General features: G+C 32.8%; 2 protein-coding genes across 2 annotated transcripts in view; one reads left to right on the top strand and one right to left on the bottom strand.

Moving 5' to 3' along the window:
• The window catches only part of LOC129218730 (DNA (cytosine-5)-methyltransferase 3A-like), a 130,450-nt gene extending 111,113 nt beyond the window's left edge, over nt 1–19,337 (top strand). The window contains exon 17 of the mRNA XM_054853053.1: nt 17,935–19,337. Coding sequence (XP_054709028.1) covers nt 17,935–18,061 — 127 coding nt within the window. The 3' untranslated portion in view covers nt 18,062–19,337. The remainder of the gene's footprint in view (nt 1–17,934) is intronic.
• Nucleotides 19,338–19,417: 80 nt separating this feature from the next.
• LOC129218341 (Bardet-Biedl syndrome 7 protein homolog) overlaps nt 19,418–22,756 on the bottom strand; it is a 122,929-nt gene continuing 119,590 nt past the window's right edge. Inside the window, exon 20 of the mRNA XM_054852580.1 lies at nt 19,418–19,665. Within this exon, the coding sequence (XP_054708555.1) occupies nt 19,529–19,665 (137 nt within the window). The 3' untranslated portion in view covers nt 19,418–19,528. The remainder of the gene's footprint in view (nt 19,666–22,756) is intronic.

Here is a 22,756-nt window from a genome sequence, read left to right as displayed (position 1 = left end):
AAAAAATCACATGGGGTTAGGCTATCAGATCTGTCTGGCCAATGCATAAAGGGTAAATCATCATCACCTGCACAGACAATCCAGCGTTGCAGAATGTCAGTGGTGCACCAAAGTGGCAGGGGGGGGGAACACCCCCATGAGGTCTTGGTTTTAACATTGTTGCCAAACCTAATACAATAGTTAATACACATGTAAGGACTGTTGTGACCAAAATACTCCCTCCAGAAGGAATTTCTGGCTGCTCTAGTGCGGAATGTGCACATTTAAGTAGTTACTAGGGCTGGGCGATATAGGAATTTCTACATTGTGATGCATCCCCAACCTTACATCACGATGTAGCAATGCATCACAATGTTTCTTTATTTTTTTTAAATTTAAACTTGCTTATTTAAATTTTACAAGATATATACAAAGTATAAAATTGTATATTATGCCAGATAAGAATTAAAAGATTCCAGCACCAGAAAAAAATTATTTATTTAAAAAAGCAGAGCTAGAAGCTAGTGGAAAATATTAAAGACAAGTTTTCAGATTACAATGAGCCTGTTTTTTCAATGCAAAAACATGTGCGTAAATGGATGCAGAGTCATGCATTCCATTCAACAGTTCACACATTCTTGCATTAAAAAAAGTTCTTATAACCAATGGGGGGGGGCGCACTGGGGGGGGGGTGACACTTGAATAGGATTTCATAGTTTATACAAAATCTAAATACTTTAACTCTGAAAATTTCCACTTAAATTTCTTGAGTTATATTTAATCTAACAAATTTAACAAAAATAGAATACCCAATATTACAGGTGGAGGAAGGAGGTTACAGGGTAAATTTGACGTAAAATGGATTTAGTTTATGTTTGTTTTCCAAACTTATGCTATGCCACAAAAATAGGAATGGGTTGTTTCAGAAAATTGTATAAACTTCATATTTACATAAAATATTTTAATTTTTTTTGGGGGGGGGGGAGGGGGGGGAAGGTGACACTACGATTTACCGACCCGTGTGACACCTGTGCTAGGAACTCCACTGATTATTGCACCAAAATACAGGTCTACATTTTTTGTCACTATTTTGCCTTTAAATTTCGCTTTTTTTTAGCAAGTGATTATATTGTAGGGTTTCAAGTGAAACACACTAAGTCAAAAAACATGGTTTTGAGTAACTGCTGATTAAAGATTTTTTTGCTTTGTCTACTTTGTACTGCTATTATTTTATCAAAAAAGTTAAAGCCCTGGCATTTTCTTCAAAATCATGGAACAGTCTTTTTTCTCATAAGTTTATTTTTATATTACACTAACGATAGATACGGTTAGGACTAATTATCATCAATTGTATGACTATGTGATTACAAAACTTTGAAATATTTAAAAGTATATATATGCTATGACATAATACATTTCACCAGTCAAAAGAACTGATTTCTGTGATCAAGAAAAGCTAAAATTCTGAAAATCAATTGTATTTGATTTGGTGGGTTTCACTTGTAACCCCACAATATGATAAACTTACTATCTCATCAATATATTTGTCGTCGATAACTAAAACAGGGCCCAATACAGGACGATTTTGCTACCGCTTATCGATACTTTTACAAAAATCCTATTGGCAAAATTGGTACCTTCACAAAAATAAAATAATAAAAGCAGCACCTTCACAAAAATAAAATAATAAAAGCAGCACCTTCACAAAAATAATGTAAAAAATCGCTATCTCACAGACATACCATAAAATGGTCAAACTACGGGCCACTTTTTGATGTCTTCAACGAAAATTCCATGTACATCTTTGATTTACAAGTTTGAGACAATGGTAGCTATACATCTCATCTTTCAAATAAAATGTTTTTAAAAAATCTCAGTTGGAAAGAAGAGGAAGGGGAATTTTCCCCCTTCATTTTAACCTTGAAAACATTGAAAACTTGATGTTGCCTATTGTCTGAGGCTACAAGTTGCCCTCTGATGGAAAATGTATAAAAAATTTTTTTAGTCCATGATTTACCTGTTTTTTTTTTTTCAATTTTTTAAGGTTTACTGATCACTTGTCGTCTTGAGTGATTAATTCAGTTCAACATGGTAAATGTAGGTAACGTTCTTTATTATCTGCCTAGTTCTTGACATACACTGGTGTGCAAAAATTAAGGACGAGACGGTTTTTTCAATATAACTTTGTACACTCCAAATCAACACATTTAATACCGTAAGATCCCCAATATGTAAGGACATGTATAATGTAAGCAACACTTACTAAAAGAGAAATCAGGGGGATAAAAAGAAGCTTTATTGAAAAAGTAGCATGGAGCGCAATGCGACTGAAGGCCGAAACATCCCTGTGATGGGTGTCCAGCAAGAAACATCCGGTCTTTAGTAGGGGATATGATCTCCCCCGACTGCTAGGCAAGTTTCACAGCGTCTGCTCATGCTGAGAATGAGGGTGTCAATGAGTTGTTGAGGCATTGCTGCCCATTCGTCTTGCAGCGCCAATCGAAGCTCCCGAATCGTTACTGGTGGTGAGGTACGAGCAGCCAAGCGTCTGCCTAGAAAATCCCATACATGCTCAATGGGATTGAGATCGCGCCGGCCAATCCATACGTTTAATATTCTCACTCTCTAAGAGCTGTTCGGCAGCTACTGTGCGATGACATGGTGCATTGTCATCCATGAAAAGGAACTGTGGACCCATAGCGCCTCTAAAAAGACGCACATATGGAAGAAGAATCTCGTTACAATAACGGGCCCCATTGACTGAACCTGCGTCGAAGATGTGAAGGTCTGTACGACTACCAAGCATGATGCCTCCCCAAACGAGAACACCGCGACCTCCATACCTGTCCCTTTCAATGATGTCCGAGGGATGATTGCGGCTTCCCCGCTCTCTCCAGATGAGTATGCAATGAGAATCGCTACTCAGACTGAATCTGCTCTCATCTGTAAAGAGTACTCGTCCCCATTCATTGTCTCCAATTCCGGTGTTCCCGGAACCACAGAGAACGCCTTCTCCGATGGGCAGGCGTTAGAGGTACACACCATATAGGGCGTCATGCAAACAGACCACCACCGTGCAGTCTTCTGGCCACGGTAAAACGCCGTCCAGTCGCCTGTGTTGTGTGTCTAGCGATTTCTGCCGCTGCCTGCCGCCTGTTTCTTCTGGCCTGTAAGACAATATACCGGTCATCTGCGGGTGTGGTTCCTCGTAGACAACCACTACTGAACCCCCGGATAGCTGTTCCTGTAGTTTGAAATTGTCTCCAAAGTCGTGAAATGATGTGTGAGCAATTTCGAACTCTGCAGCCACACTTGTCACACTGCGGCCTTCCTCCAACTTTCCAATGATTCGACCTCGGGTAAAAGCATCCAGATGTCGTCTAACAGATTGATTATTCGCCATTTCTCGCTGAGGCAGCAACTCGGTGCGATTTTTACTGCTATACGGCGTGCAATCTCTTTGCCAGAAATACTGATCTTACACCGACAACATGCTTTATACTACTCAGACACTCCCCCATTACGTCTGCCTGCATATCTGCGCATGTGCTACCGTGCATCACCTTACTTAATCTCCTGATTGGTCTTTCTGTCCGCTCTGCCTCTTCATTCAGCTGATATGCTAATTTTTCGACTTCGTCCTTAATTTTTGCACACCAGTGTAGAAACATTTGAAAACTAGAAAAATCTCCCCACCTATATAAAGGCTAGGTACCTATACTTAGGTCTTAGAAAATATGTAGGTCTGGCAAGTTTGAAACAAGATCAACATGAAAACTGAAATGTGAAATCACATTTCACATTCAAAATCTCATTAAAATAAATAATTTTTATAAGTTATCTCAGTTTATATTTGGTCTGGATTTCAGTCAGCACCTTCTGCAAAAACTCCTCTGAATATGGGCGATAGGGCAACCTCCAAGCATTCTTCTGTCTCTTCTTGCCATTATTTATAATAAATAGCACAAAATATGATGGAAGCATCCCTAAAGAGGATAAAATGAAGCTCTAAGCCACTAAAAACCTTGAAAAATAGGCGGCCCATTGTTGTACCCCAACATTCTCATTTCCGATAAAGGTTGAGAGCTTGTGAAAACTATGAAACATTTAAAGTCAACAAGCAGTTTAATTCATAATTAACAAAATACTAAAGTAAATGAACTTACCAGATTTTGGAAAACAGTATAAGTGGTCTGCCCAAAGGAGACTTTTGGCTGTTTCACATTGTTGACTTCACCTGTTGAGTTTCACTTGTTGAGAGCTTGTGAAAACTATGAAACATTTTAAGTCAACAAGCAGCTTAATTCATAATTGACAAAATACTAAAGTAAATGAACTAACCAGATTTTGGAAAACAGTATAAGTGGTCTGCCCAAAGGAGACTTTTGGTTCTTTCACAAGTGAGTCAAATCATGCACAAAGAACCACTAAGTTATCTAAGATGTACAACAACAATGGCAATCTGATAAAGCGTCTTTAGCTATTTAAATAGTTACACTACCTGATGAATTTTTTTGGAGTTTGTAAGTTTGAAAAAAAAGCCACTAGAGAGCTAAAACATCACCATGGCAATAGTGGCCCATTGTTGCCCCTTTAGCACAAAGTTGTTCCATTTTACAGTTCTAAAAAAAATCATCACTTTCACAAAAATTCAAAAATAATAAAAAAACTGAGAAATTTACAGAAAGAAAAGCATTTTGACGAAAATTCATTCATTCCCAGGTATTTCCCTTTCAATTGCTTTTTCTTTCCTTCTTTGCCAGTGGCATTTCGGCATCAGCGAAGTGAAACGAAGTCATTTCTGAAGAAGAGTTTTGAACAAACTGAAATGAAGCGAAGCCCAAGGGGTCCATTTGTTTACTTCATGCCTTGTGCATCACGAGTTCATTTCATTTTTGAATCAGAGTGTTGGGAGCTTGTTTTTTAATTAAATTTTCGCCAATATAGTGATTACTATGAAAAGAGGACAACCTGCGACTGGATTGGGAAATTCATGAAATAAACATTATGTAAAGCGTTAGAGACCACAAGATAGACAATAAATGTAAATTCATTTATCATTTATCATTATTATTATTCATTATCAAGAGCATTTTACAGACAAAATATTGGGTTGTTCGGAAAGTCATTTCGTTTTTTTTTGGGGAACATGAAAGACAGTTTTCGTATAATGAATAAATATTTTATTAAATTATATATTGGCCATTCTGATCCAACACCTTTTGCCATCTTTCTGGCAGTAACATAATTCCCCTCTCATAAAAGTTTTGGTCCTTGCTGGCAAAAAACTGGTTCAGGTGGTTTTTGACATCTTCATTTGAGGTAAAGGTTTTGCCATCCAAAAAAATTTGCAGGGACCGGAACAAATAGTAGTCGGAAGGCGCCAGATCTGGAGAATATGGTGGATGTTGCAGTACGTCCCATTCAAGCTGTAAAAGTTTTTGGCGAGTGACCAAACTTGTGTGAGGCTCCGTAAGGACATGGGGCACCCACACATCGAGCTTCGAGGTTAAGCCCATGCCTTTCAAATGGCCATAAACAGTCGAATTCGACAAATTTAATCTCTCACCGATCTCTCGTGTGGTTATTCGCCGATTTGCATCAACTAATGCCTTTATCGCATCTTTGTCAGCTTCGACCGGCCTTCCAGACCTGGTGCATCTTCGACATCAAAATTGCCGGATCGAAATTTTGCAAACCAGTTCTGGCACTGGCGTACTGTTAACACGCCTTCTCCATACACATCCGTCAATTTTTTTCTCGCTTGGACAGCATTTTTACCTTTTCTGAAGTAAAAAAGTAAAATATGACGAAAATGCTGCTTATTGCTCTCCATATTTAAAAGGGCACCAACCAAAAACTACTGCGTAGAATTAATAGAACTTTTTCACACACAAGCCTTGCAATATCAGCTCTCAAGACATATAATGGTTATGCGGCTTAAGTGTGAAGTTGGTTTCGAAAAATCGTAATTTAGTCCTCTGACGGGAAAAAACGAAATTACTTTCCGAACAACCCAATAGATGCTAGTACTAAATCAGTTGAAACAAATGCAACAGCAATTAATGACAGTAATTCTAAGTGCAGCTAGCTTTAATAATTCTAGGCTATTTTGCTGGCGGCTTTTGTTGGTGTAGCTTTAGTTGGTGCTACTTCAAGTGAAGGAAATTTATGACCCTTTGAAAATAATGAAGGAGATAGCATTGACAATACTGCGCTAATACTGAAATTGTTGAAAAATGTGCAACTGCCATCAATGAATGTGATGTTGTTATTGTTGATGATGCACCTATCCCAAATGGTTTAAGTAGCAATAAACAAAAAAGAAGCAATTCAGAAGAAACTTTTGACTAATGTCTTAAAATATGAGAAAAGTAAAAGTTAGGTATATCATAGCTGTTCAGCTGGAGGATTTTTGTGCAAAATTTGTTCTGTTATTTCTGCAAAAGAAGGACCTTGGGCAACAGTTGGTGTAAATTTTCAAGGGCATCCTACTCAATTTATGAAATCTCACGTAGGAAGCAAAATGCACCAAATTCAGTGAGCTCGACAAAAGTTTCTAAAGGTGTCTGTTTTTCAGAATTTAAAAGAAAAAGAAAAAAACAAGAACAAAATGCTGTACTAATGACAAAGTTCATTAGAGTATGGTACCCAAAGCAATGGGCAGTTTCGGATAATTTGAAAGTGTAATTAAATTTTTAGGCTGTGATCTTGGAGATTCAGACATTAAGTTACACTTAGATACAAGTGCAAAAAATGCAACTTACCTTTCTTGTTTTTCTGTATAGAATTTATTAGGCTGAAGAATGCTCACTGGCAATGCTAAAAGCTTGTGGTGCATATGCATTATTTGCAGATGAAAGCAAAGACAAAGCTCAGAGAGAATTGTCACATAGACATGCCACACATGTGATTTTTCAGTATTTTTACTGAATTCAGTATTTTTTGAGAGCAAAGTATTGTATGCAGAAAAAAAGGAGGGGGCATTGGAAGTTAAATTTAATATATTCCAGTTAATTTCATGCATCCAATTAAAATAGTCTGCTACATAGACACAAAAATACATAGGAGAGCTTTCAGTTGTAGTAAAATATACTAACAGTGTTGTGTTAGTTCACACAGCCAAGCAATTTCAGTATTTTTCTTTCTGTTTGAGTCACATGTCTGACATGCCTGTCAGAGAGTAACATCAAGATTTAAAGAAATAGTAGAAACTCTTAATGCTATATTTGAGAAAAATAAAGAACCTGAAGTTAAAGGGGTCCAAGAATTATAATTGTGCTCTGATGTCTTTTTGACAATTTTGTTTTTGGCTGATCTTTTAAACATGGGTGATAAATTAAATTTATGGCTCCAAAAAGACAGAATAAACTTCAGCTGCATCCAAAACAAAGTTGAAACAATTGTAAAGGAGGCAGAGGATCTGTGTAACAACTTGCAGAAAGCAACTTTCTTTAGTAAGAGCAAAGAATTTTTGTTTTTTTATAGAAAAAAGAACAGCCTTAAGTCGTAAACTGTGAAAAACTTAGAAGTCTTACAGATGATGTTCTTTTCAGAGCCCAATCAAGATAACGAGAGACCTTGGGCCAAATGCTTTTTTGGAGCCCCCTGTATTAAAACTTCAAAACTTAACAATTTGAAACAATTGAACGTTGAAACAATTTTAGCCATATATTAAAGTAATTTAAGCCATTTGGGGGCCCTAAGCCACGGCCTAGTTGGTCTATACTGTAATCAGGCCATGGTTCTTTTACAGTTTAAGGAAAATTTTATTAATCCATTTTTTGAAGATTTTAAACAGAACCAGAGAAGCATTTAAAACAAATGTTGGATCATCGTTATAGCATTCCATGTTTTCCCAGAAGAACCTAAAGATGATTTATTTGATAAAGAATTGATGAAAAATAAATGAGTTGATCTGATTTCTTACTATTTTTCCGTTGAAAAAACAGAGAATGCAAAGCTATTAAAAGAAAAAATGAAAAAGCAAAGGTAAATCTAATCCTAGGGGGGAAAAATCACGCCTTCAAATTTATTATCTATTTTGGAGAAAAAACCAACTATTTGAGAGGATTTTCCAAATATTATGAAGTTGCTAACCCTATGTATGATCATTCCCTCTTCTACAGCAGAGTAATCTTTCCCGAAAATCATTAAACTGGCATTTGAATATCATACTCAATGGCCCAGAAAATTAACTCATGAGCAAACTGCTCTAATACTTGATTTTTGAAAATGTTCTGAAAATCACAGGATTATTTTTTTAAACTTTTTTTTTCTATTCTTGGTTAAATTTCCAGAGCTTTGCTGATTTAATACCCTTTTGAATAATATTAATTGTTCATGGCTTGAAAAATTGATGTGGTACAATTTTTTTTTAAATTGCCACAAGGGTGATTATTTTTAGACTGTTGACATATTAAAAAATTGATCTCACAGATTTATCATACATTAATTTTATTTATCATTTGAATCTTTTTTTTTTAAGCAGGGGCATTAAAAAAACAAGGGAAAAAATCAGGTTCTATGCCCTTATGAACCAATTTTTTATCCAACTCATTTAAATAGCTCTGGAACTTCTTTGCCTTCTTCATCATGGAATGGCCCTTTTGTCTAATGTTTGATTTTTTTTTTTAATTTGAGAAAAACTCATTTTGGGCATTTCAATGAGAGTTTGGATTACTTTTACTTACATGTTTATTCTTCCAATTTTCTCATTTCAAAAATACAGTCCTTTCCAAGCTGTTCAGTGATGGAAAACTTAAATAAAAAGAAAATACAAGAACAAACTAGAACACTTACTTTACACACTTGTTTACAATTATGAAAGGAGGAAAAATAGTCTTCACATTTTCTCAGGTATGTTGTATGTTATTTCTACATCCTTTTTGTTGAGTATTAGTCTTTTTTCATATTTTTAGTAATTTATAATTTTTGTTGACAACATAAGTTCTTTACGTATTAATAGTATAAAGATGACATGACTTTTTTGGTCCAAATTAAGTAGCTTAACATCTACTGTTTAAAAGAAAGTGAACAATGAATATTATTCATTAAAATAGGATGATGATTAAATATACTCACAAAAATAGGATGACATTTAAATATATTCACAAAAATAGGTGGTAATATAAAAAATCCTGGATTGGCCCCTGACTAAACACATACATGTTTGTGCCTTTCTTTTTATATGCTTTGAGGGAAGGAAGTCAAGGTCTAACTTTTCGCACCTTCATTTTTCAGCCAGATTGAATTGACTTACTGCTAAATTTAACATTAGTGTGAAAAAATTAGAGATTAAAATGGCAGCAACCCAGGACCTGTGTCTATACATCGAAGCAGTATTGATGCATCGGTTTAGAGAAAAATTCTTAACCGGTTTAATGATGTGGGATACAGTTTTTGGTGATGCATCCACAAAGCCTTAGTAGTTACGTACAGTATGTGTGAAAATGATAGGTTCACCCTTAAAATCAAGAGTTATGTAGGTAAAAAGGGATTTATTATGTACAAAGTACTATTTTATAAACTAAGTTGCTTCATTCTATGTAAAATAATACATGAAGAGTATACAAATAATAGGAATAATAAGTTAAACAAAATTTACATGAAACAGCTGTTCCAAAAAGTTAGGTCCATTGAGCTTAACATCAAATCAATGTGGAATTAATAAGAGAACTGTTTTTACCTTTTTTCTGAATAAGCTCATAAATCCTATTTGGCATGGTTTCTACACATTTTTTCATTCAATTTGTCTCGATTTTTGACCACTCTGGAAATAGCCTTTTTCAAGTCTGCAATACTGTCCTACTGCAGTCCGCCTGCATACACCACTCTTTGCGAGTATACCCCACATGTTCTCTACCCGATTCAGGTCGGGGCTGCAAGGTGGCCAATCGATAGCATGTACACCATTATTTAGAAACCATTTGAAAGTGGACTTTGCAGTGTGCACAGGAGCATTATTTTGTTGGCCCTAAATGTACTCTGATTATGGAAGAAAATATTGCTCAAGCAATTCCGTTGATAGCCTGCAGCATTCAAACGATTGTCTACAAATGCTATACCAGTTTTTCCAGCACCTCCGAATCCAGCCCATTCCATAACGGAACCACCACCAGCTTGCCTTTTCGAGAATTTCTGTTCATCACTGAATATCACACGATGCCAATCTTTTTTCCAGGCCATCACTTCCTTTGTGAAATTCAATCTCTTTTCTTTGTGCTTTTTAGTCTAATTTTGGAGCCGCTTCCCTCTTCACCTAAATTAAATTGGCAAACTTCTTTACTACTCTATGAAATGCAGATTTTGATATTGGAGGGTTTTGTTGTCTACCTATTCCTGATTTTTAAGTCCTTTACGATAGTCCTTCTTTGTCGGGGTGTCACTTTTGATGGGCGGCCAGATGATTTTTTACTGCCATAAGCATTTCTAAGTCGCAAAAAATTGTTTACAACATCATGCAATCTATTTAAAAGCTTACTTATTTCTCTATTTGATTTTCCACACTTGTTAAATGCTTCCATTTTCCCTTGTTCAACTAGTAAAAGACTGCAACGACAACCCATTTTGTTTGCTTACAATGTGATGCTTAAATTTGTTTAAATACCTCCACTGCAGACAGCATAATCTCGCAGTAAGACTAAGCAACCAGATTTATGCAAATGTTTTGGAAATAAACGTGGTTAGAGCAAAATTTCTGAAGGTGAACCTACCTTTTCGAAACAGTCTAAAAATGAAAATTTGTATGAAATAAAAAGGAATTATTTTTTTACGAAATTTCTTCATAAATAGTTATAACAATTAATGATTAACTATCTGTACCAAAAAAGTGATTCTTATTCTCAATAAAGAGTCAAAACTTTGAAAAATGCAGGTGGACCTATCATTTCGATACGTACTGTATGTACAAAAAAACTTGTACACTTTATCTTTAATTTTATGTATCATTTATTGTGGTAAGTGTAATATTTTATGAAATATAAAGTTTTAAAACCGGATATTCTTTTATGCTAACCCTATATTATTAGATGGATCTCTAAAAATAATTAAAACCCATATTCATCAGACATTTAACTTTGGAAAATAATTTCATTTTTGATAATTTCAAGCTTTATAAAGAATTAAAAATTCAGCCAACTCTGCTAGAAATAACTGGAAAGTTGCATCTCCAGAAATCTCTTTCTAACTGTGATCAGTTTTTGATGAAAATTAAATATCAAATCAATTTTTTCAGTCTTAATTTAACTACAATTATCTTTCCTGTTTAATTTTTTACCTTAATAAAAAATGATTCTCTCTCTAAATCCTTTCTACATATATTTATACATCACATCAATTGATCTTTTAAAAAATGTAACGTATTTCTGAGCTAAAATTTATAGATATGTGTCAATGTTTTCTCTTTGACATATTTTTTTAAACTGACTTTAAAGGAGGTTATGTATTCGTCTGCGCATTTTTATGTATGTTCTCTGATTTCTCCAAGACGCCTGGACCGATTTGAAAAATTCTTTTTTATTTGAAAGGGTATACTTTCCAGATGGTCCCATAGTAATTTTGTTTGGATCTGATGAGGGGTCCTGGAGAAATCTAAAAAACTTGGAATTTCATATATAGTGGCTACGTAATCCAACTTGCGTCAGCTGAGTGATATGTCACTGGTCACATGATTTTGCCGCGAATGGTGCATTTTCTTGACGGAGGGGTCTTGTCTGGAACAATATTTAATTCTCACGCCATTGGGATGTTTGATTTTCATGGCGCCGTCTGTAAATTTTAATTATATTCTTACTAATGTATCTATTACTCATGTATAGTGATGTGGATCGGGTAAATACCCAGCGGGTAGGTAAATATTTTTTGGGTATTTACCCGGGTATTTACCCAAGGCATGGGCAAATACCCAAACACTGGGTATTTTACAAAATATGCATAAAGTGAATGGGAATTTTTTTTTTAAATCTTAATATGAAATAATTGGTAAAACTGATACATACATATATATTACACAGTTCATATTATTTTTTATTGAAAGACTTGATGAAATTATGAAAGAAACATATCATGAACCAAAGAATCTATCCTTTCAATGTCATAATTGGAGAAGCATAAGCAGTTCAATGATGAACTTCAGGATTTCAAAATTACTATCTAGGTTAGTCATATCCAAAATGAAAAAAAAAGGAAGCATGAGGGATGTTTGGAAGAATAAACTGAGGAATTATTAAGACTATGGTGTTATTTATTTTATTGCTGTTTAAGTGATAACGTGACAAATATAGAAACAGTTTTCACATCAATAATAAATAAATAAATAAATAAATAAAAATATTGTTTTCTGTTGCCTTGCTCATTTGCATTTGCTCCTCTGTACTTCATGATGAAAATTTATTCAAACTATTTTTATTGACATTTCGTTACATTTTGATGTCATGCAGGGACATATTACTAGGTTATAAAAGACTAGGACCTTAAAAAAATTGATGTTTGCTTTTTTTTTGTAACCAGTTAAGCTTTTTACTTTTTATAGAATGGCTTTTTATATCTAAAATTTAGCTATCAACATTGAATAGGCATATGTAACACATTTAATGTGAATATCATATTAGATTGCTAAATTGTTTCTCACAATAATTCTTTAAATATGTGATCAAAATACAATTTTTGGGCAAAAATTTATTGTTTTGTATATGGTTGGTTGTACAACATAGTGGAATACACACTGAAAAGCATTTTAGTTGAATATAAATTTTTGAAATAAATACCTGGGTAAATACCCATTTTGGGTATTTACCTGGGTAATACTTTTCCTTACCCTGGGTATTTACCCCTAAAAATAAATACCCGGGTATTTTACGTCACTACTCATGTAGCAAATCAGTAAAAATAAAATGTGTTTTGCTACGAAATTAGTTGAATTATTTAATTTGATATATTTTTTGTTAATGAATATCTTTATTTGGTCAGTAAAATTTTGCCTTTTTTTTCACATTTCAGTTAAAAATTTTAATTGAAGACACCCCCCCCCCGCCTCCGATGATTAAATTTGTATTCCTTAATAAATATATAATAACTGATGTCTAATTTCTGAAGTTTGACAAGTATTCTTGATTTAATATTTCATGACATCGTCAGTTTAATTGACAGTTATGGCAATACTAATTAACAGCCTTGTTCGGATTTTTTTTACATACTATGCTCCCCGATTATTAGAAGAGGCCTGGACCGATTAGGACAATTCTTTTTCTGTTTGAAATGGTATACTTCTCCCGGTTGTCTAATGCTCATCAAGTCTGGGTATGAGGGATTCTTGAGAAATTGAGGGAACTCTTCAAATTTCAAACTCGTGCTTTGTTGTTTGTAAATTCATAGCGTCTCACTTAGCAAAACGATTTTGTTTTTTTTTTTGTTTAATGGATAGGGGCGGTCTAACTTAGGCCCCAAGCCTTTGCTTCACCATATTTGTTCTTTAGAAAAAAGTAATAGGCAAAAAACAAACTTCATTTAATTTCCTTATTAAATATAAAACTCATTGTTAAAGAAAGTGCCATAAAACAAAGGTTTCTTTATGCAGTGTTGAAGAAAATACCATAAAACATTAATAGGAATCAGGGGTACCCACCTAGGGGCTAGGGGGGGGGGCGGTTCTGAGGCATATTTTCCTTTTTTGGGGAGGCTCTTGTTTTGGGGGAGTCTTTGAGGGTCTTTGGTGGAAGAGTGATATTTACATATCACCCCTGTATTAATTATTAGTAGTCATACTGCAAATTTTGCATTAAGACTTCTCTGAAGCAAACTGGAAATTCATTTAGTATCATTGCTCTAGTAGCATTTTTATCTTCATACATACATCACAGTAGGTACTGTGTTGATCTATAACGTGGCCAAGATAAATGTGACTTCTATCACAAGTTACGTGACACGTATTATTGTGAAATGTAAATTAGACTGGGAAACCATTAACATTTAAATGGTTCTAATTAAATAAGCATACAAATAAATCCTGGAGAGAAACAAAGATTAGTTTTTAGGGCCAATCATATAAAATTTTTTGTGCATTGAGTTTTTTTTTTTTTTTTTTAAACCAACTTTAAAAAAGATATTCTCAATTCCTCGGAATCTTTTTATATATGTACCCCTATAACTCAAACACGTCTAGACCGATTTGGAAAATTCTTTTTCTTTTGAAAGGTATACATCCCAGGTTATCCCATGGTCATCAAATCAGCATCTGAAAATGAAATCCTTGAAAAATCGAGGAAACTCTTCAAATTTTATGGGCAAAATCAAATTGTTTTCTGTTGTTTTTTAGTGACTTGTGGATTTGCTTTCAAAAACATACTTTGATACAGTGGAACTGATGATGAAGGCAATTTTCTTTGTAAATAATTGCGCATTTGAAAAAGCCTTTCTTCAGTCTTCCAAAGTCTCCGAGATGCTGTGCTCTATTTTTTTCTCTATTGTGCTCTTAGTTGTTTTTAGACTCCTGTGCTCGACACTTTCTTACTCGAGATGTACGTAAAGAAGGCCTCTCCGTCAGGCACCATACTCTATCCTACGTACTTATTTTATATTTACGCCACTAAAAAGCAAAAAAAAAAATCTTTTTTTTTTATAAAAAAGAATCAACTTCAAAAAACAAAGGAACCAAAAAGTAAAAAATAATTGGTCATACTAACATATGATTTCCTACCCAAATCTTTACTTATTGAATTGTAAAATAAATTTGATTTATAGGTTTGGGTAGGAAATTGTAAAAGTATGACCAATTATTTTTTGCATTTTTAGTTCCTCTTTGATTTTTGAAGTTGTTTCTTTTTTTATTTAAAAATAATTTATTTTTATTCATCATAAAAAGTAACTGAGAAGTACTGTTTTTAACAATATGTTTATATGTAGCAAATAGTTTTGACCATATATTTTTGTTTGCACATTTTTGTTTATCACTATGTATGAAGTTTAATTTTATCACACATACTGTATATAATTTATAAAATTTCATTAATTTTAATAAGTAGTGAAGAAGTGAAAACCTTTCTGTTAATTGGTTCTGACCACCATACCTAAAATTATTTCAATATTATGAGATAAATACTTTTTGATTTAACTGTAACACTAACATCAGTATGCAAGGTTTAATTTCTATGGTGATTCTTAAATAAAAATGACTGGCTGCCATTTGAAATTTTCAGGTTAATGTTGATTTCAATAACAAGACAACAACCTAACAAAAATTTATATTTGACATTTTATAGAGTACATTGTTCCTGCTAAATTTGCTTTTTTTTTTTGAAGACAATATTCAAATAAGTAGTGTTTTAGTTACTTCACTAGTTTTGTGCCATTTTTAAAAAAGTTGATTCCAAAAAATTAAAAAGGTTATGTAATTAAAATTGGCAGCAATAAAATATCTTAAGTTATGCATTAAAATAAAATGTGCTAAAATCTACTGAACTGAATAATTTTAATTAAGTGCTCAGTATGGGGGTTGGCAGACAATTTTTAATTTTTTTTCTGTATTTTTCTTGGAGAAAAATATAAACTAAAGTCCATCTACAGAAAATATCTAAATTTATTTTTTCTTTAATTATGGTGAGTCAAAGTTAGCCTGTTTATGCAAAATTTAATGCTTTAATAAGGCCATATATTTCTTAAACTAGTATAGATTTGCAAAAAAAAAAAACCTACTGAAATCTTTGAACGTTTCTCCTATAAACTAAAGGTTTAATCGGTATGAAAAATTACAAGTGCTGTCTAAAGCAGGGTGCAAAATACTAGTTTTAGTATTTTGCACCCTGCTTTAGACAGCTAGCAAAATACTAGTCTATTAAGCAAAATACTAGTTTTAAAAAGAATTAAATCATAAAGGGAAAGAAATAATACTGTAATTTAAGAAATATATATAATATATCAGTATACAAACATACACTTAAAAAACATCTGGTTTTATTTTCACTTTGTATCTGAAAAATAACCATTTAAAATTTGAAACATTTCAAAAATAGCAACAGCTCATAACTTAAAATTGTGAAGCAGCATTTACATGAATTTTGCTAACTACTTGAACTTCTATATGTAATGTTTAGAATCATCAGATTTCACTCTGTTATTCAAATTGATTTACGATCATTTAGAATTGTATGGCTTGCTTAAGGTAAGCCTTGGATTTTGGTTTTATTTAAACGATTACAGCTCTCTGAATGCTCATTGAAATTTCAAACAAACTTCATCTTGCAGAAAATTCCAAGTTTTCAAACGATCTAACACTTAAAAATGTGAATGAAATATTTCTAACCCATATACGCAAGGGAGTAGATAGTTTTAAGAGGGCCATTGATCTTCACTGGGGATTGTAAATTGATTAGGACCAGTCTAGCTGGGCCCAGAGCCTGTTGCTGGTCGTCACTTTGGTAAGACCCCATTTGGAGTATGCTGTTCAGTTTTGGTCTCCTTATCTTAAGAAAGACATTAATGTATTGGAAAGGGTTCAAAGGCGGGCTACAAGGCTAATAAGTGGACTTTCCCACTTAGATTATGATTCCAGGCTTAGAAGGCTAAAAATGTACAGTCTTGAGCAAAGAAGAGACCGAGGGGACATGATTCAGCTGTTTAAATTTATTAAAACGAAAGATGTTACGGGGCTAAAGTTTAGCACTGAAAACAGGACAAGGGGTCATTGTTTTAAGCTATTTAAATCTCAGGCTAACATGGATATTAGGAAAAATTATTATTTTAGCAGGGTAGTGGAACCTTGGAACAGCTTACCGGAAGAGGTGGTAATGAGCAAGGGAGTAGATAGTTTTAAGAGGGCCATTGATCTTCACTGGGGATTGTAAATTGACTAGGACCAGTCTAGCTGGGCCCAGAGCCTGTTGCTGGTCGTCACTTTTGTATTTGTATTTGTATATTATCAACTTTATTTAAAAAATGGGCTTAAAATTGGAATAGAAAAAGAACAAAATCGAATTTTCAAAAAATAACTTTGACATGCACACCCCTATCCTACAATCAGCCGAACAGACTAGGCTCTATGTGCATCACAGAGATCCAGACATCCCGACATTCAGCTTTATTTTTAGAAAAGACTGCTTTTTACTGAAACTTATGCCTCACTAAGTCCTTCAGAGTTGGTAGTTTCTTCACTTTCAAGTGTTTGAATAACAGAATGAAATTAGCATAATGTTAACATTACATATAAAAGGACCTTGGAAGAATATACCTCGGGAAAAATAACGTGAATGCTACTCCTCCTTTTAAGTTATGAGAGTAGAAGTGTCATAAAAGATAACTTTTGCGAAAATTGCAATTAATTTTTGAGAAAAATTCAAAACTTCAAATTTTTGATGATTATATTTCAAAAACAAAGTGAAAAAATGGCATTTAACAAAGCCTTAAATTTTGCAAAAACGGGCAAACTCCTAGTTTCAACTCACCATAACTTAAGAAAAAATAAAGTTGTACTTCTTTGGCAAACGGCTTTTAGCTACTTTATTACATATCTTTGTATGTACAGCATATGAAAAAAAATCAGAGATGGTGCAGTGACCAAAATTTTTTTCATTTTGCTGAAATTCTGGAGAATGACCCACATGTCGATGCATTTTTTCGCATAAAAAGGCAGGGTATTTGAATGTGAATTTGAACATAAGGGGAATAAATTGTAAACCTTTGAACTAGGCTGCCAAGAGAGGAAAGGTAGAATGTTCAAAATATCTGGGGCCTACTCTGGTAAAGAGACCACCATATTAACGTTTCTGAGTACTTTATATATGATACTACTTGGCAGGAGTGGCTGAAGGACAGTACATATTCTACTTCTTTCAACTCAGTTTGACTAGTGGCGGTCCGACTATTGAATTAAGTGGCTGAAGCACAAGTTTAAAAATAAATAAAAGTTACACAGATATGTAAATTTCTTTAAAATTAATGTTATGTATATTTTTGAACTTTTAGCAAAATGAAAGGTCGTGTTGTAAATCAAGGTTTTAAAGACAGTAACTCAATTGAAGAAGAAGTGCTGTCCAGGGTTATCAAACCTCTGAAACGCCATTTTGAAAGTGAAGCCAATGAAAGCACTTAATTCCTAGAAATTGCCAAAAAGAACTTGTATTTATGTATTTTTCCACATCTACAATGTATGTGATTAAAGCCATCTTTCAGAAAAATTCTTTCTTTGATTTTTCTTTGAAGTATATAATTTTACATATAAGATATACAAATGTTCCTATATGTAATTGATGGAGTTTTTTTTAACCTCTTACGATATATAAGAAAATTCTTTTATTTACTTTTCATATTTTATGAAACTCATGTTTGATTCATGTAATTGAATGTGACTGTGTATGAAAGTTGTACACATTTTTTCTTTTTTCTAACAATGTCAGTAAAATATTTTAATAATCATTCTTCTCTTCACAAAGTCATTATCTTGATTAGAAAATACTTTTATACTTTATTCTTAAAAACTTTTACTATATGATAAAAGCTGATTTATCAGATCAACTTTTTATGCATAGAATTTTTTTCATATCCACATGAATGCTTTTTTATGAAATAATACCACCGATATTGTTTGTCAAAATTATCGGTGTTTCTCGATTCCGTTATTTCTCAAAATGAAGTGTATTAATAGATGCATATATTTAGCATAATCATGTTAAGTATCTTTTTGTTTTTCATGTAACTTTAATATGTAATGAACAATATCTTCTATTTGAAGAATGATAGTTGGGAAAATAAAAATGTTCATATTTGAAAACTTATATAAAAGTATTTTTGTATTTAGTGTTTGCTTTTGATATTGTTCCCTTTTTTTGATTAAAATTAATTTTATTGTTTTACTCCTTCAAAAAGTGCTAAAACTTTAAGTTTTGTTTAGACCCATATTAATTTATGTTATAAGGTGCAAGTTCTATTTATTTGTATCTTATTACGAAAACATAACAGTTGTACTTTATAAAATTTGTTAAGTATTATTATTATTTATGTATTTTGGAAAAAAAAATATGTATTATTTGCACAAAAGATAAAGGCAAATAGAAAATAACCAATGTTAATTGCTAAAGATGCATGTTGTATGTTCCATTGTATTTAATATTTTTTAATCCACAGTAAATCACTTGTATTTTCTCACTTTATCCTTAAGCTCAGTACTATACTTAAACTGTACACCATGCAAATTAGTGCCTATATGATACTTCTATTGTTAAGAATATGTTTTCTTTAGAATGTTTGAAACCAATTATCCTTAAAGATTGTAAGTGTGCAATCTTTGTAAAAAGTTTATTCAATTCCAAAGAATTCTAGTCAAAAGTTAGTGCCATATATAATGTTTCTTTTTGTTTCATAAAATAAATATTTTTATACATCACATTGTACTGATTGATCATTGAAATTTTTAACATAAGAAAACAAACCTATAGTTGGCTCATTATTATTTGAGAACTTTTATTAAAATCTCACAGCACCTAATTGCACTCTACAAATTAGCTACGTGGAATGTACAAACACTCAACTTCCTTTAGAAAGGAAAAACTTGCAAAATAATTTACTTTATAGCTTGAAAAAATAGTATTAATGCCTCAAGATCATAATTGTTTAGTATTTGCAGTAGAGCAGGAACTTTGGATTTGACATTCATGCCTTTAAATTTATAGACATCTATGTAGAGGTCAGTAATCATTCCTAGGTGAAAAAAAGCAAATTAGTACTTCATTATAGAAATTCAAAAGGATTTTTCAAACAGTGTATTAAAGTTACTCAATATCAATTTAAGAAATTAGAAAACATTTTGTTGTGCTAAGATAGTTACTGTTTCAAGGTTCAAATTCAATAAGCACAAAAATACTACCTTTGTTTCTTCCTCCCTCAAAAATTTAAATTACAAAGACATCACTTGTCTACTTATATGTCAAATTTCATAATGTGAGGCAAATAGGTAACTGTAGAATTATTTTTTTGCACTACTTGAATTATCTATTTTGAAGGAAACAAATCGATAATCTGAAATAATTTTTACAATGACATGCTTCCAGGATGACGAACAAGTTTGAACCGAAATAATAAAATTTAAGTAGTAAATTCTACTTTCTTGCTATGACTTGGTAGTAACCTTGAACAATCAATTTCATTTTATGTAGGGGGAAAGGGGGCACATGTGAACATACATTTTTCATTTCTTAATTTCTCAGAAAATATTTTCAATTTCTAAAAGGGGTCCCCATGATTAAATAGTGTTTTCTTTGTGCCATGGGTTTTTTAAACAATTATTTCTATACTTTATGGAATTTAATAAAAAAAGTCTTCAATTGCTCACATGTGCCCCTATAAGTGATAGATGTGAAAAGACTTGGGGCACATATGAACACGGTTGAAAAATGCAGGACGAGCATCATTTTTCATCAAAAAACTCGTTATAATGAAACATATACGTATATACTAATTGCATTCAAGGGTTTGTAACCTATACTGTGTCAGTTTGAATTGCACAGTAGGTGTCATTAAGAAAATATTTTTTTTCTGAATTATAGAACTCTGCTCACTGTCAAATTTTAAAGTTTCATAGCATGTTCTAATCAATGGATCAACAAGAAAAAAATTCTATAAGACTAAATAATACAAAGAATATTTAATTTTGTAAAGTATATTTTTGTTATATAGTGCGTTTAAGCTTCTTACATAATATGATGATGAATTTAAAAAATTTTCTAAACTTCAGTTTTTAGTTAAAGGAAAATATTTTGTCTTTAATTTCCGTACACATATTATGTACCAATAAGTTTTTAGCCAACTATTTATTAATTAACGAATTTAAAAGGTAAAATAAAAAATTAGCAATTGTGTAATGATATAAAAATACATTTACCAACTGATTGCAGCAAAATAATAATTATAAATCTCTACCTCTCTTTTAACTCTTATAATAAGCTTACAATAATATTTATATTTGCGGAGAGGATATGCTAGCTGTTCACATGTGCCCCTACATGTTGCGTTCACAAGTGCTCCGAAACCTACCTTAGAACTAATTTTCAAAAATAAAGAAATTTAATTTAATTACAAAATTTAAACATTTACATAAATTTACATGAATGTTCATGTAGTGGTTTGCAATAACTGAATTTAGCTTATTAGTTAATATGTTTTTACACAAATAACACTGATGAACGTGCATCAGCATCAGCTAAAACAAAGAAGCTGTCACCACAGGAACATAGATTGGCTAGTACAACTATTACATGAGAATTTTCAAAGATTTTTGTTTGACGTTATTCTAGTAAACATACCATGTTCACATGTGCCCCATGCTCACATGTGCCCCCTTTTCCCCTACTTCAAAGGTTAATCTTCTTGTTCATATTAGCTTCAAATACACTTTACAACAAAAAAATCGACACACCAAGAAGCAATCATCCGATTGCTTTGAAATTTTGTATGCAAGGGTGTTTTGAACAGATATGCAAATGATTAAAATTTGGTGTCCAATAAATCAATAGTTTGATCTCCAGTGCATCAAAACTGCGCATCCATCAGATGTATATAAAGAGCAGTTCTTCAACAGTTGTTAAAACTTCGGTTTGATTGCGCTCAGATTAACTTTCAACAACTTAAAAATGCCTTACCGCATGGTTTGTGCTCATTACAAGCAACTGTCAGAGTTTAAAAGAGGTATCATTGGATTGAAAGAGGCCGGTTGGTCAAATCAGAGAATCGCTCGTCATTTGAGTCGAAGTGATGTGATTCGAAAATGTTGACAAGGATGGGTGGAAAAGGGCTGAGTTCAGCGTCAGGATGGTAGAGGTCGACCTAGGGTCACAACAAATCGAGATGACAGTGATTGTCCGATCAGCTGTCACAGCGCTTTCCTCATCTCTATGAACCATCAGACGTTTAATTCAAACACCATTGTCCATCATGACCATTTACATACGGTTGAGACAACGAAATCTACGCTCGCGCAGACCGTTATGCTACCTGTCACTGACGCAGGGACGTAACTAGGTCATTTTCGAACAGGGGCAAGACCTCGTTTCGGCGCCCCCCCCCCATACAAAAAAAAAAAACAAAGCAAAAAAAAAAATCCCCGAGAAACTTCATAACGTCAACACCAGGGCCCCGCACGTACATTACAGAGAAAATACACACTCCCTATATATATATATATATATATATATATATATATATATATATATATATATATATATATATATATTTATATATATATATATATATATATATATATCTTCTGTGCGGACGTTTGTCACCATAAGGCTTTTAAACGGCTGGACCGATTTTGATCAAATTTTTTGTGTGTAATTAAGTTGTGGCAAGCATGGTTTTGAAGCGCGATGGATCGAATCGGAAACGTTTTTGTTAATTAATTAATTAATTTAAACATTGGATGGCTATATCTCCGAAATGACTTATAGTTATTTTAACCTATTGTTGAGCGAGAACTGAAATAAATATTTAACCCGTTGCCAAAGGACAATAAGAAAGTCAGCTCTGCTTTTTGTAATGAAATTTCCTACGGTGTATATCAATTGAAATGAGATAAAACGTAGACAGAGAAAGAAAAGTGAAGCCTTCATTTCTCTCTCTTGAAAGTAAAGATTTTAGATCCCGTGATATATTTTAAAGTAAAGCACTGGAAGGTTCACGCAAAACGTGTAATTTATTGTATTTTTTGTTTATTTGGCGAAATATTTCAAATTGCAAAGAATTGTTTTTTTTTAAAGAGTTTTTAGTCATTTTACTTGAAGAATGTTTATTTTAC

The sequence above is a fragment of the Uloborus diversus genome, chromosome 3, assembly GCF_026930045.1.
Source record: "Uloborus diversus isolate 005 chromosome 3, Udiv.v.3.1, whole genome shotgun sequence".
NCBI lineage: Eukaryota > Metazoa > Arthropoda > Arachnida > Araneae > Uloboridae > Uloborus > Uloborus diversus.
The sequence above is the reverse complement of the archived record's forward strand: the minus strand, read 5'-3'. Positions and strand labels throughout refer to the sequence as shown.